We start from the raw sequence: 12,803 nt of genomic DNA on the forward strand, positions 1-12,803 counted from the left end.
TAGACACTGGGGAGGGTATGTGCTCTGGTAAGTGCTGTGAATTGTGCAAGACTGTTGAATCTCAGATCTGTACCTCTGAAACAAATAATGCAATATATGTTAAGAAAAAAAAAAAGAAGAAGAAGAAGGTAGCGGGAGGGGAAGAATGAAGCGGGGGAAATCGGAGGGGTAGACGAACCATGAGAGATGATGGACTCTGAAAAACAAACTGAGGGTTCTAGAGGGGAGGGGGGTGGGAGGATGGGTTAGCCTGGTGGTGGGTATTGAGGAGGGCACATTCTGCATGGAGCACTGGGTGTTATGCACAAACAATGAATCATGGAACACTTCATCTAAAACTAATGATGTAATGTATGGGGATTAACATAAGAATAAAAAAAATAAGAAAAAAAATAAAAAAGAATGAGATATAAATCTAAAAAAAATATTCTGTAGGAGTTTGAGAAAGTTTGGCATTAATTCTTCTTTAAATGTTTGGTAGAATTCACTAGGGAAACAATCTGGTCTTGGATTTTCGTTTTGGGGGATAGTTTGGATCACTGGTTCAATCTCCTTTATTGTATTGGTCTGTTCAGATTTTCTATTTCTTCATTATTCAGTCTTGGTAAGTTGTGTGTTTCTAAGAATTTATCAATTACTTGTAGATTATCCAATCTGTCCATGTATGGTTGTTCTAGTAATCTCTTATGATCATTTGTATCTCTGTGGTATCAGTTGTAATATCTGCTTTTTCTAATTTTATTTATGAGTCTTCTCTTTTTCCTTGTAGTCTAGCTAAAGTTTTGTCAATTTTGCTTATCCTTTCAAAAAGTCAGTTTTTACTTTCATTAATCTTTTCTATTGTTTTTTTTCCTGGCCTCTAGTTTATTTATTTCTGCACTGATCTTTGTTATTTCCTTCTGCTAACTTTGGGCTTAATTTTTCTTCATTTTTTGGTTCATTGAAGTGTAAAGTTAAGTTACTTATTTGAAATCTTTCATTTTTCTTAATGTAGACATTTATCACTATAAACTTCCATTTGGGGACTACTTTTGCTACATCCCACAAATTTTGGTATATTGTGTTTCCACTTTGTTTCAATTTTTTTTTTTCATTTTCCTTTTGATTTCTTCTCAGACTCATTGGTTGGTCAGAAATATGTTGTCTAATTTCCACATATTTGTGAACTCTACAGCTTTCTTTTGTTATCGATTTCGTTTTATACCATTGTGATCAGAAAAAAATACTTGGTATTATTTCAATCTTTTTAAATCTGCTAAGACTTGTTTTGTGACCTATCATTATCTATCCTGGAGAATGTTCCATGTGTTCCTGAGAAAAATGTGTATTCTACTGTTGTTGGACAGAACAGTCTGTATATGTTTGTTAGGTCCACTTGGTCTAAAGTGTAGGTCAAGTCCAGTGTTTCATTATTGATATTCTGTCCGGATGATCTAGCAAATGTTGAAAGTGGAGTATTAATGTATCGTTGAACACTACATCTAAAACTAATGGTGTACTATATATTGGCTAATTGAATTTTTAAAAAGTTACCTACTATTATTGTATATTTCTCCCTTCAGATCTGTTAGTATTTGCTTAATATATTTAGGTGCTCCATTGTTAAAACATATCTATCTATCATCTATTTATATTTATACAATATATATGTGTGTGTGTATTATATATATATTTGTGTACAATGTGTATATATATATATACAAATATATATATATGATTGTTATATCTTTTTGATGAACTGATCCTTTTATCATTATGTAGTAATTTTCTTTGTCTCTTGTTATAATTTTTGGCTTTAAAATCTATTTTGTTTGATATAAATGTCTGCTGTCTTTTGGTTTCCACTTGCAAGAAATACCCTTTTCCATCCCTTCACCTTAGCCTGTGAGTCTTTAAAGCTGAAGTGAATCTCTTGTAGGCAGCACATAGTTGGGTCTTATTTTTTCATCCAGCCAGCCACTCTAAGCCTTTTGATTGAAGAACTTAATCCATTTACATTTCACATATCTATTGATAGGTAAGGACTTACTAATGAAGCAACTGCCTTCAGCTCCCTCACCTCCACCACCCTCCCCTCTAGAACCCTCAGTTTGTTTCTTAGAGTCCATAGTCTCTCATGGTTCATCTTCCCCTCCAATTCCTCCCCCCTTCATTTTTCTCTTCCTGCTATCTTCTTCCTCTTCTTCTTCTTTCTTCCTCCTCCTCCTCTTCTTCTTCTTCTTCTTCTTCTTCTTCTTCTTCTTCCTCCTCCTCCTCCTCCTCCTCCTCCTCCTCCTCCTCCTCCTCCTTCTTCTTCTTCTTCTTCTTCTTCTTCTTCTTCTTCTTCTTCTTCTTCTCCTTCTTCCTTCTTCCTTCTTCCTTCTTCCTTCTTCCTTCTTCCTTCTTCCTTCTTCTTCTTCTTCTTCTTCTTCTTCTTCTTCTTCTTCTTCTCCTTCTCCTTCTCCTTCTCCTTCTCCTTCTTTCTTCTTCTTTCTTCTTCTTCTTCTTTTTAACATTGTAGGTTATAGATCTCTTCTCCCGAGTTCATTTCAGGATTTTCTCTTTGTCTTTGAGACTCATAAGTTTTACTATAGATGTCGGGGTGTTGACCTATTTTTATTGATTTTGAGGGGGGTTCTTGTGCCTCTGGATTTTGATGCCTGTTTCCTTCCCCTAATTAGGGAAGTTCTCTGCTATAGTTTGCTCCAATATACCTTCTGCCCCTCTCTCTCTTCTTCTTCTGGGTTCCCAAGTATCCTCATGTTGTTTCATCTTTTGGTATCACTTATCTCTCGAATTCTGCCCTTGTGATCCAGTAGTTGTTTATCTCTCTTTTTCTCAGCTTCTTGATTCTCCATCATTTGGTCTTCTATATGACTAATTCTCTCTTTTTGCCTCATTTATCCTAGCAGTTAGAGCCTCCATTTTTATTGCCCCTCATTAATAGCCTTTTTGATTTCGACTTGGTTAGATTTTATTTTTTATTTTTTATTTTTTTAAAAGATTTTATTTATTTATTTATTTATTTATTTATTTATTTATTTATTTATTTATTTGAGAGTGAGCAGGAGAGAAACAGCATGAGAGGGGAGAGGGTCAGAGGGAGAAGCAGGCTCCCCACTGAGCCGGGAGCCGGATGTGGGACTCAATCCCAGGACCCTGGGATCATGACCTGAGCTGAAGGCAGTTGCTTAACCAACTGAGCCACCCAGGCGCCCTCGACTTGGTTAGATTTTAGTTCTTTTATTTCTCCAGAAAGGGTTTCTCTAATAACTTCCATGCTTTTTTCAAGCCCAGCTAGAAATCAGCATTCTTAACTCTAGTTCTGACATCTTACTGATGTTTGTATTGATTAGGTCCCTGGCAGTCGGTACTGCCTCTTGTCCTTTTTTTGAGGTGTTTTTTTCCATCTTGTCATTTTGACCAGAGGAGAATAAGTGAATAAGAGAACAAAATGCTAACAGGGTAACAACCACCCCAGAAAAATATACACTAAACAAATCAGAAGAGACCTGAAACCAGGGGAAAAGAAAGGGAAAGAAAGAAAAAAGAGAAAAAAAAGAAAAAAAAAGATAAAAACAAACAAACAAAAACCAGAATATGATCAAGTATCATCAGGCTGGTGCTTAGATCAGTGCCACACACTAGATTTTGGGCGTATTTTAGTCTGTTAGAAGAAAGTGCCTCCCAAAATTTTAAAGAAAGAAAGAAAAACTTATATATGTACAAAAATAAGGGTAAATACGATGAAGGGATGGAATATGACTGTAAAGATGAAAATTATAAAAGATTTTATAAAAGGAATTGTTAAGAAGTTGGTAATAAGTAGGAGTTTATTTGTTAATAATAATAATAATAATTAGTTAAATAAAAAAATAATAGGAGAGAATGTGATCAGGCAGGAGACTAGAACAAAGCCACACTAGAGATTTAGGATATATTTTGGTCTGTTAGAAGAAACTGTATCCCAAAATTTTAAAGAGGGAACAACTTATATATATATATACCAAAATAAGGTTAACTACTATGAAGGGATAGAATTTGACTCTAACAATGAAAAATAAAAAAGATTTTTATGAAAGGGAATGTTAAGATGTTGGTTGAAAAAGGGAAAAAGCAAAATTCAAAAAAAAAAAGGAAAATAAAAATAAAAAAATTAACTTTGGAAGACTAAAGAATCATGGGAAAAAAGCCATGAATTCTATGTGCAGTATTCCCCTAGTGCTGGAGTTCTGCCGTTCTCATTGATTGGTAACTTGATCTTGGCTGGCTGTTCTTGCTGATCTTCTGGGGGAGGGGCCTGTTGCCCTGATTCTCAAATGTCTTTGCTGGAGGCGGAATTGCCCCACCCTTGCCGGGTCCGGGCTAAGTAATCTCCTCGGGTTTGCTCTCAGGAGCTTTTGTTCCCTGCAAGATTTCCATATAGCTTTGGAGGATGAGAGTGAAAATGGTGGCCTCCCAATCTCTGCCCCAGAGGAGCCAAGAATTCAGGGCTCCACCCCTCAGTGAGCCCCCAGAGAAAAGCAGTCAATCACTCCCGTCTCCCCAGTCTCTGGTTGCACTCCGTGCTCACCTGGCCTATGACCAAGCGTTTATCTCTGGCACACGACCCCGTGTGGAGTCTCCAAACCCAGCAGATCCCTGCAGTGCACTCCTACACCGCTCCTCCCGGGGGGAGAAGGGGGAGTCTCCCCAGATCTGCCACTTGTTGGGTCCCTGCTGGAAGAACAGTGGCCCGACTGTGCCACGGATCACAGTTTATGGCAACCCTGAGCTGAGAGCCCACTCCTGGGCTCTGTCTCTGCAGCTGGCTTTCCCACTCTGATTCCTGGGAGCTCTGCCACACTCAAGCACCCCTAGTCTTTCTGTGACCCCGAGGGTCCTGAGACCACATTGTCCCAGAGAGGGTTCCACTTCCCGCTTAGCCACTGGAGTGACATCCCTCAGCAGAGCTTACTTCTAAAAGTTCCAATTTTGTGCTCTACTGCTCTACCACTTGCCAGTAGTGGCCAACAGAGGACCCCTCCCCACCATCTATCTTCCCGAATATCGCCTCGGATTCACTTCTCCACATGTCCTACCTTCCAGAAAGTGGTCGCTTTTCTGTTCAGAGAGTTGCTGCTATTCTTTTCTTCAATCTCCTGTTGAGTTCATAGGTGTTCAGAATGGTTTGAACCCTATCTAGCTGAATTCCTGGGACCAGATGAAATTTAGGTCTCCTACTCCTCCACCATCTTTCTCTTCCCCCCAATAACAACTTAATTTTGATCACATACAAAAACCCTACCCTTTTACTCCTGTATTTTATGTTATTGATGTCACAATTTGTCTCTTTTATATTTGTATTTATTAAAAATTATTGTCTTTTAACCTTCATATTAGAATTGTTAACACACTACCATATTACAGTATTAGAGTATTCTGAATTTGACTATATACTTACATTAGTCAGTATGTTACATATTTTCATGTCACTAATTAGTATCCTTTAATTTCAGCATGAAGAATTTCCTTCAGCATTTCTTGTTAAGGCAGGTCTAGTGGTGATAAACTCCCTCAACTTTTGTTTGTCTTGGAAAGTCTTTATCTCACTTTCATTTTTGAATAATACTTTTGCCAGTTAGTGTATTCTTGGTTGGTATGTTTTTGTTTTTGTTTTTGTTTTCCTGGCACTTTGAATACATCATCTCACTCTCCAGGCCTCCATAGTTTCTGCTGAGAAATCACTAATGGGTTTCCCTTGTAAGTTACAAACTTCTTTTCTCTTGCTGCTTTTAAGAATGTCTCTTTGTTTGATTTTTGACAGTTTTATTATAATGTGTGTTGGAAAGAATCTCTTTAAGTTGAGCTTCTTTGGTGACCTATGAGCTTCATGAGCTTGGCTATTCAAATCTCTAACTAGATTTGGGAAGTTTGCAGCCATTATCTCTTTTTTTTTTTCCTCCTAAATTTTTATTTAAATTCTAGTTAGTTAACATATAGTATAATACTGGTTTTGGGATTAGAATTTAGTGGTTCGTCACAGCCATTATTTCTTTTTTTTTTTTTTTTTGATTTTAAAAGTTTTCCTTTTAAGATTTTTTATTTATTCATTTAAGAGAGAGAGCATGAACAGGGGGGAGGATCAGAGGGAGAGGGAGAAGCAGACTCCCCGCTGAGCAGGGAGCCCAACTCAGGGCTCCATCCCAGGACCCTGAGAGCATGACTTGAGCCAAAGGCATATACTTAATTGACTGAGCCACCCAGGCACCCTGCCATTACCATTCTCCCCCCCTTTTTTTTTCTGAAACTCCAACAATTCACAAACTGTTTCTTTTGATGGTATTCTATAGATCACGTAGGCTTTCATCACTCTTTTTTTACTCTTTCTTTGTTCTCCTCTGCCTGGATTATCTCAAAGTTCTTGTCTTCTAACTCATAGATTCTTTCTGTTGTTGATGTTATTACACTTTTCATTTTATTCATTGTATTCTTCACTTCCAGAATTTCTGTTTGGTATTTTTAACGATTTCTGTCTCTTTGTTAAACTTCTCCTCTTGGTTGTGTATTGTTTTCCTGATTTATCTGAATTGTCTTTCTGTGTTTTCTTGTAACTCATTGAGTTTCCTTAAAAGAGATGTTTTCACTTCTTTATTGGGTTAATTGCAGATCTCCATATCTTTGGGAAGATTATTATTGTCCTTTAGTGGTGTCATGTTTCCTTAATTTTTTATGCTCCTTGAAGTTTTGCATTGCTGTCTTCACATTTGAAATATCAGTTACCTCCTTGAATCTTTACTAACTGCCTCTGGGAGAGAAATGCTTCCCATGATCCTTGCTATGGAGTCTAGGGCTTTCTCAGACCTTCTATGGATATGCCTGTTCCATACTTCTTGCTCTTCCTTGTGGCAGAATTCTTAAGCCTATATGCTTTCTCTCAATTCTGCAAATCACCAGGCTAGGTGCTGACAGCCTCCCTTTTGTTTTTCTAAAAGTGGTGCTAAAGTTCAAGTTTGTGGTCTCTCCCTAGCCCACAGATTTGGTGTGGTTTTCTGTGCATGCTCACTAGCTCTCTGTCAAAGCTTCCTCTTACCACTGCCATTGGCAGCATGCACAGGGAGCTGGCCACAGGATGGATGTGTGTGTAGATGAGGCATGTGGAATTCTAGCAGTGCCTGTGAACCAGTTGGAGGCATGTGTGAATGAGGTATCCTCAGCAGCTCAAGAGCAGGTTTCTTGATGTAGTCTATGATGCAGTTAGTAGGATCCATGTTCCTTTAATGCCCATGAAGAGTCCTATGAGCCTCTCTTGCAGCATCTTCCTGCACCTGCCATGTAGCTCAGAAACTAGTCCTCTGAATGTGGTGAAAGAAAAATAGGCTTCTTTGTCAGTATCCTGTACAGCTGGATGCCAGCTCTGGAAGCCAGTCCTCACTTTCCCCTGTGAGAGAAATCATGGGCTGAGAAGATCTCTTCTGACCCTAAACTATGCTGCCCTGGGGGAGTGGTAGTGTGGATAAAGTCAACTATTAACCTTTCCCTCTCCAATACATCCAAGCTTATATATTTTTTTGCTCCAATGGTGTGCTGGAAATTCTCCACTGGTAACCTTAACCTGGAAAGGTTCTCTTGTCCTTAGTGATTGTCTGAGGCAATATTTTTCAGGGACTCCTAGACCATGGCTAATGGGGGCTGGAGTTAATTCATGGGCCACTTCAGGGCCCACAGTCAGGACCAAGGTCTCTATGTCCATTGTCTGATACCTGGGTGGGCAAGACTCCTCCTGGGTTTCTTGGCAGATGGTGCTGGATCCTACAGCTCCCAGAAGGGCACTTTTGCTGGTGAATAGATGCCAAATTGTTGTTGGGAGTAGGGGAAACACAAACAAAGGTTGTCTTTTTTCAGCCACGATGCCAGTGTCACTTCTACGTATATTCTTGAGTAAGTCCTTTCCCTTCTTTGGGCCTCTGTTTCCTCTTCTGTATAATGAAGAGTTTGTAAAAGATTGAATTTGAGAACATTTCAAACTCTGTCATTGGTTTATTAGTCATTAAAACCTTGATGGGAATTGGTTCATTGGATGTTTCTAGCCATGAAAACTTTCTGAGAAAATTCATGGGAATGGGACCCCCATGTATATATATAATAACGAGGCCTGTGGTGGTAAGTGACAGAAACCAACTCAAGATAACTGGGTAAAAAGGGAGAATTCATCTCTAGCATATAGAGAGGGAGGTGTTTGGAACCATAGGGGAAGAATAGAGCTGGGGTCTCATTCAGGAAAGGACTGAAACCAAGAATAGGCAAACCTTCAAGGATTATTCTCTATTCATTAGGTTTAAGTGATTGGTGAATGGGTTGGTCGGTTTATGGACGGGACAGGCACTCCAGAAAGTGTTCTCTCCACTTAGATTGTTGGTTTTCCTTAGGGGCAGTGGTCCCAGAAGTGGGGGGGGGGGGAGGAATGTGTGCTTGTCCAGATGTGCCTGGTCTTGAGAGGTAGTCCCACTGGAGGTCTCTAGTCCTTGGGTATGGGACAATGTGGACACACAAGAAGCAGGAAGAAAAAGAGGTGTGTGTGACAAACTTCACTCTGTGTGAAGCAAATTTGTGTGACAACAAACACACCTTCCTGGAGCTCTTTTGTTGGTCTGGGATTCAGGGTTGGCTACAGACTGGCTCCTAACAGACAATCCACAATAGGCTTTCTGCTCCCCATCAACCCAAAATGGTAAAGAAGAGGCACTGAATGTCCTTGCTAATAAGGAAACCTCAGAGTGGAGTTGAGGGATGTGGCAGGGTTTCTGGCCACACCTCACCCCCCATCCCCCCACCTGACCCCTAAATGTAGAAAGCTAATTGGTGAAACTGTCTAAGGGGTTGGAGCAAGGAAGCTGATCTGGGTAGAGTATGGGTAGAGTAGGGACTGCCTGATCCCATTTCAGAGTATCCTCATTTCTCAGTGACCTTCCTTATCTTTCTGCTCCAGAGTGAAAGTGTCCCTAGGCCAAGAGCTCAGGGCTCCAGGCTGCCATCAGGATGGTGGGTGAAGTCCCCTACCTTATCTCAGATCTGGATCGGCGAGGCCATCGGAGATCCTTTATAGAAAGATATGACCCGAGCCTAAAGACCATGATCCCAGTGAGACCCTATGCAAGGTAAGCCAGGAGGAGGATTGGATGGAGGGCCAGGGTAGAACCTCCAGAATTAGTTTCTAGCCCATCAGGAGAGTAGGCACTGGCCCTGCTCCCCATGCGGCTGCTCTATATGCTTGTCTTTTTGTCTTCCTTCCATCCATCCATCCATTCATCCATCCATTTATTAACCACTTCTTTACTCCTATTATCCTTTGGTGAGAGAGAGACAATAGCCAATGTTTAAGGAGAGCTTTCATTGTGCCAGAATCTGTCCAAGTACTTTACAAATATGGTCTCATTTACTCTTTTTTTAAAAATTTAATTTAATTTTATTATGTTATGTTAGTCACCATACAATACATCATTAGTTTTTGATGTAGTGATCCATGATTCATTGTTTTTGTATAACACAACCACCATGGAGGTATTATTATCTTTATCCAATGGAGAAGTGAGGCACAGAGAAGTTAAGTAATTTGCCCAAAGTTCATCAGTTAGTTTTTTCTCTGTAACACACAAACTTCCTAACTGTTAATACTTAGAAGCCTAAAACAATTGCCATTTAGTTAGCATACAATTTTATGGTTGGGTCAGCAACTTGGGCTGGGCTCAGTTGGGTGATTCATCTGGTCTTGAGTAGGCTTACTTATAAATCTGCTGGTCAGCAAGGTAACTGTTGACTGGGGCAAGGGGGATAAGTGGGCCACATGGGCTATCAATCCCCATCAGGGTATCCTGGGCTAGATCACTTAGTATTAGAGTAGACTGCCAAAAGGATGAGTTGAAGCATGTAGAGTTTCTTGAGACTCAGGCTCAGAACTGGCACACAATTTCTTTCACAGCATTCTATTGACCAAATTAAGTCACAAGTCAGCTCAGATTCCAGATGTGGAGAAATAGACTAGATCTACTGATGGAAGCAGCTGCAAACTCACATTCCAAGAGGTTGTTATACAGATGGGGAGAGGGAATTAAGTCAATTTTGAACTGCAGGATAGGAACACATGCAGCTTGACTTTCAAGCTTACATGCTTAACTATAACATGATATGATATGATATGATTAATATTATATTAGTTACAATACTATAAAATGCTGCCTTTTCTACATGGAAAGGGTCCTGTGTCCTGTCTTCTGAACAGCAGAAGGCCAAGTGGCATCTCTATAGTGAGGTGATACAGCATTGCTCTCTTCTAGAATCTCTGGACTGAAGATACACCTTGAGCTCTCTGAGGGGAGAGGCAAAGTTTGAAAGTTGAGGGTATAGGCTACCATAATTAGCCCCAGGCAGGAAAGCACTAACTACTCACTGTTTTGGTTAAGTTTATATTGCTTTGTGGAGAGGAAATGTGGTGTAGTGCTTAAGAGAATGATGGGACCCTGGAGTCAGCAAGCAGTGGGTTTGAATCATTGTTCTACCATTGATCAGCTGTAAGATTTTGGCCAAGTACTTTAGCTTCTCTGTGCCATGATGTTCTTGTCTATGAAATGGTGTCATTATACTACCCTTCGTACATTCCTCTGATTTGTTGTAATAATTCTATGAGGTAAGTATGACTTTATCATAAAAGCCATCTTTTAGAAAATTTTACCATGTGCCAGGTACATAGTACATTGTTAATTTTCTCTTAGCTTGAGTTCTCCAAAAGCAGAATGTGAGTTGAGAACTTGGATGCAGGTAGCTCATTTAGGAAGTGATCCCAGGAAGCAGGAGGGAGGATTTAGGGGAAGTGGGTCAGGGAAGGACAACATGGTGTCATCAGTGTCACTGCTGTAGGAATGGGGAGTGGATTCTACTAGGTCCTCCTGTGAAAGTGTAAATTTTTCCACCCAAAGGATGAGGGGGGTGCATTTATCCAAGGGCTCCTATACTCCATTTGTTAAGATTTGCTCCTGGAGGCATCAGCACCCTGCAATTCTGTGCTGCACTTATGCTCCTGAGAAGGCACCGAAACAGGTGGTGAAAAGAGGCATAGCTCTCATTCGAGTTGGGATGCTGTCAGCTTGAGCCAAGAGTCTGTGACCCAGGGCATCCTGACAGCATCTGCTACAAATATAAAGCTTTTACAGGGTCCAGAATATACTAATGACTTAGTAATCAGTAGATACTACTCCATGTCTCTGACTTTATTCTGTCTTAGATGATTAATTTCTCAAGGGCAAAACCAAGGTCTTTTCCTCCTTCATTTCCTCTTCCTCTTCTTTCTTTTGTTCTCCTCCTTCTCTTCAACTGTTTACTCTTTCTCCTCCTCCTCTTTTTACTTGTTTGTCCTCTTTTTCCTCCTGCTTCTCTCCATTTCTTCTTTCTCCTCCTCCCTTTCCCCTTCTCCATCTTCTTTTTTTTATCTGCTAGCTAATATTTATGTAGCCAGAGCACTTTAAATATTTTAATTCATTCCATCCTCCTGATCTGCAGAACCACGAGTTTGCCGCCAGTATGTGCCTGCTTAGGTAGCTTCCCCAGCGCCGCCGCCCCCCGCCCCCCATGGTGGCATGTCCTGCTCTGCACCTTCCTTATCCTCCCGAGAGCACAACACATGCACCTCACTCCTCTGATAATCAGCTTCTAGGTCTTCATTTCCTCATGACAAATGGGTCAGGTGTCCTCTTTCCCATGGGATGGTCATGAGGCTTGAACACTGGCTCACTAAAAAAAATTCCATGGTTTGTAACATTTATCAGCTCTTATGGCCTACCATGGCCTATTTCAAGTCAGTGTGATGTCACTGAATACTGTTGGGAAGAGATGCACAGTAGCACCCTATTATATGGTATTTCTACCATATAGATGCAATAGATTTACATAATCTAAAGACCATAGATACTAGCAAAATCTAGTAAAATAATTAGGAAGTGGTGAGTTTCAAGTGCTTATTACCTTTGTCCTTAAGATGATTTATTTAAAATTATGTAACTTTTAATACTGGCCATGTTTAGCAACTAACTTGCAAAACTCTTGAAAATTTTACAATCAGCTCTCACAAGCTGATATGAGCTGGTCCCAGCACACACCATTGCTCAAAGGGCTAACAGGTGGGACTCACAGCTTTGAAGTGTGGCTGTGGTTTTTACTACAGTTAAGAACTCAAGTCAGGGATTCAGGGCAATGACCACTATGCCCTGGAAGACAGAGTATCTCATTTACCTTAGGCTGGCACCCAACCCTGTGGATGATGCGGGACTGCTCTCCTTTGCTACATTTTCCTGGCTCACACCAGTGATGGTTAGGGGCTACAAGCGCACACTGACTGTGGATACCCTGCCCCCGCTGTCACCATATGACTCATCGGACACCAATGCCAAAAGGTACCAGGATTCCCTTGGGTCACCTCAGGAGAGGAGCCCACCCTATGCAGGGGCCCATGAGCCCTTTGAGTGCTCCCCTTTCCTGGGTGTGGAAATGGACACCTCCAGGTCCTTGGGGGCCCTCGTTGGTGGCTGTTCTCTGAAATGTGGGTTGAGCTGACTGAAATTGCTGGCCCAGTCTCTGGGGAAGTGAGGACTGGGGAGAGTTGGTGTGGAAAAAGGACTGCTTGTGAGCTATAGCCTGAGGCTCAGGAGCATGCTGGCTGGGCTGTCACTGGTTTGTAGGAGCTCTACATCAGGACGAAGGTGGCCAGCATTTCACTTTACACTGTGCTGGCCAGACCCACCCGGGCTGCTGCTAGTGCAGCTCCAGGCATCATGTTTGTTTTACTTTAAAAATCA

General features: G+C 40.8%; 1 protein-coding gene across 3 annotated transcripts in view; it reads left to right on the forward strand.

The window, feature by feature from the left end:
• The first annotated feature begins 8,997 nt into the window (after window positions 1–8,997).
• The window catches only part of ABCC12 (ATP binding cassette subfamily C member 12), a 69,005-nt gene continuing 65,199 nt past the window's right edge, over window positions 8,998–12,803 (forward strand). For all 3 annotated transcript variants that reach the window (XM_064580388.1, XM_064580387.1, XM_064580389.1), the window contains exons 1-2: window positions 8,998–9,116; window positions 12,246–12,401. In XM_064580388.1, the coding sequence (XP_064436458.1) occupies window positions 8,998–9,116; window positions 12,246–12,401 (275 nt within the window). The remainder of the gene's footprint in view (window positions 9,117–12,245; window positions 12,402–12,803) is intronic.

The sequence above is a fragment of the Mirounga angustirostris genome, unplaced genomic scaffold, assembly GCF_029215605.1.
Source record: "Mirounga angustirostris isolate CCGP_5_RB_7025 unplaced genomic scaffold, mMirAng1.0.hap1 SCAF_16, whole genome shotgun sequence".
Taxonomy (NCBI): domain Eukaryota; kingdom Metazoa; phylum Chordata; class Mammalia; order Carnivora; family Phocidae; genus Mirounga; species Mirounga angustirostris.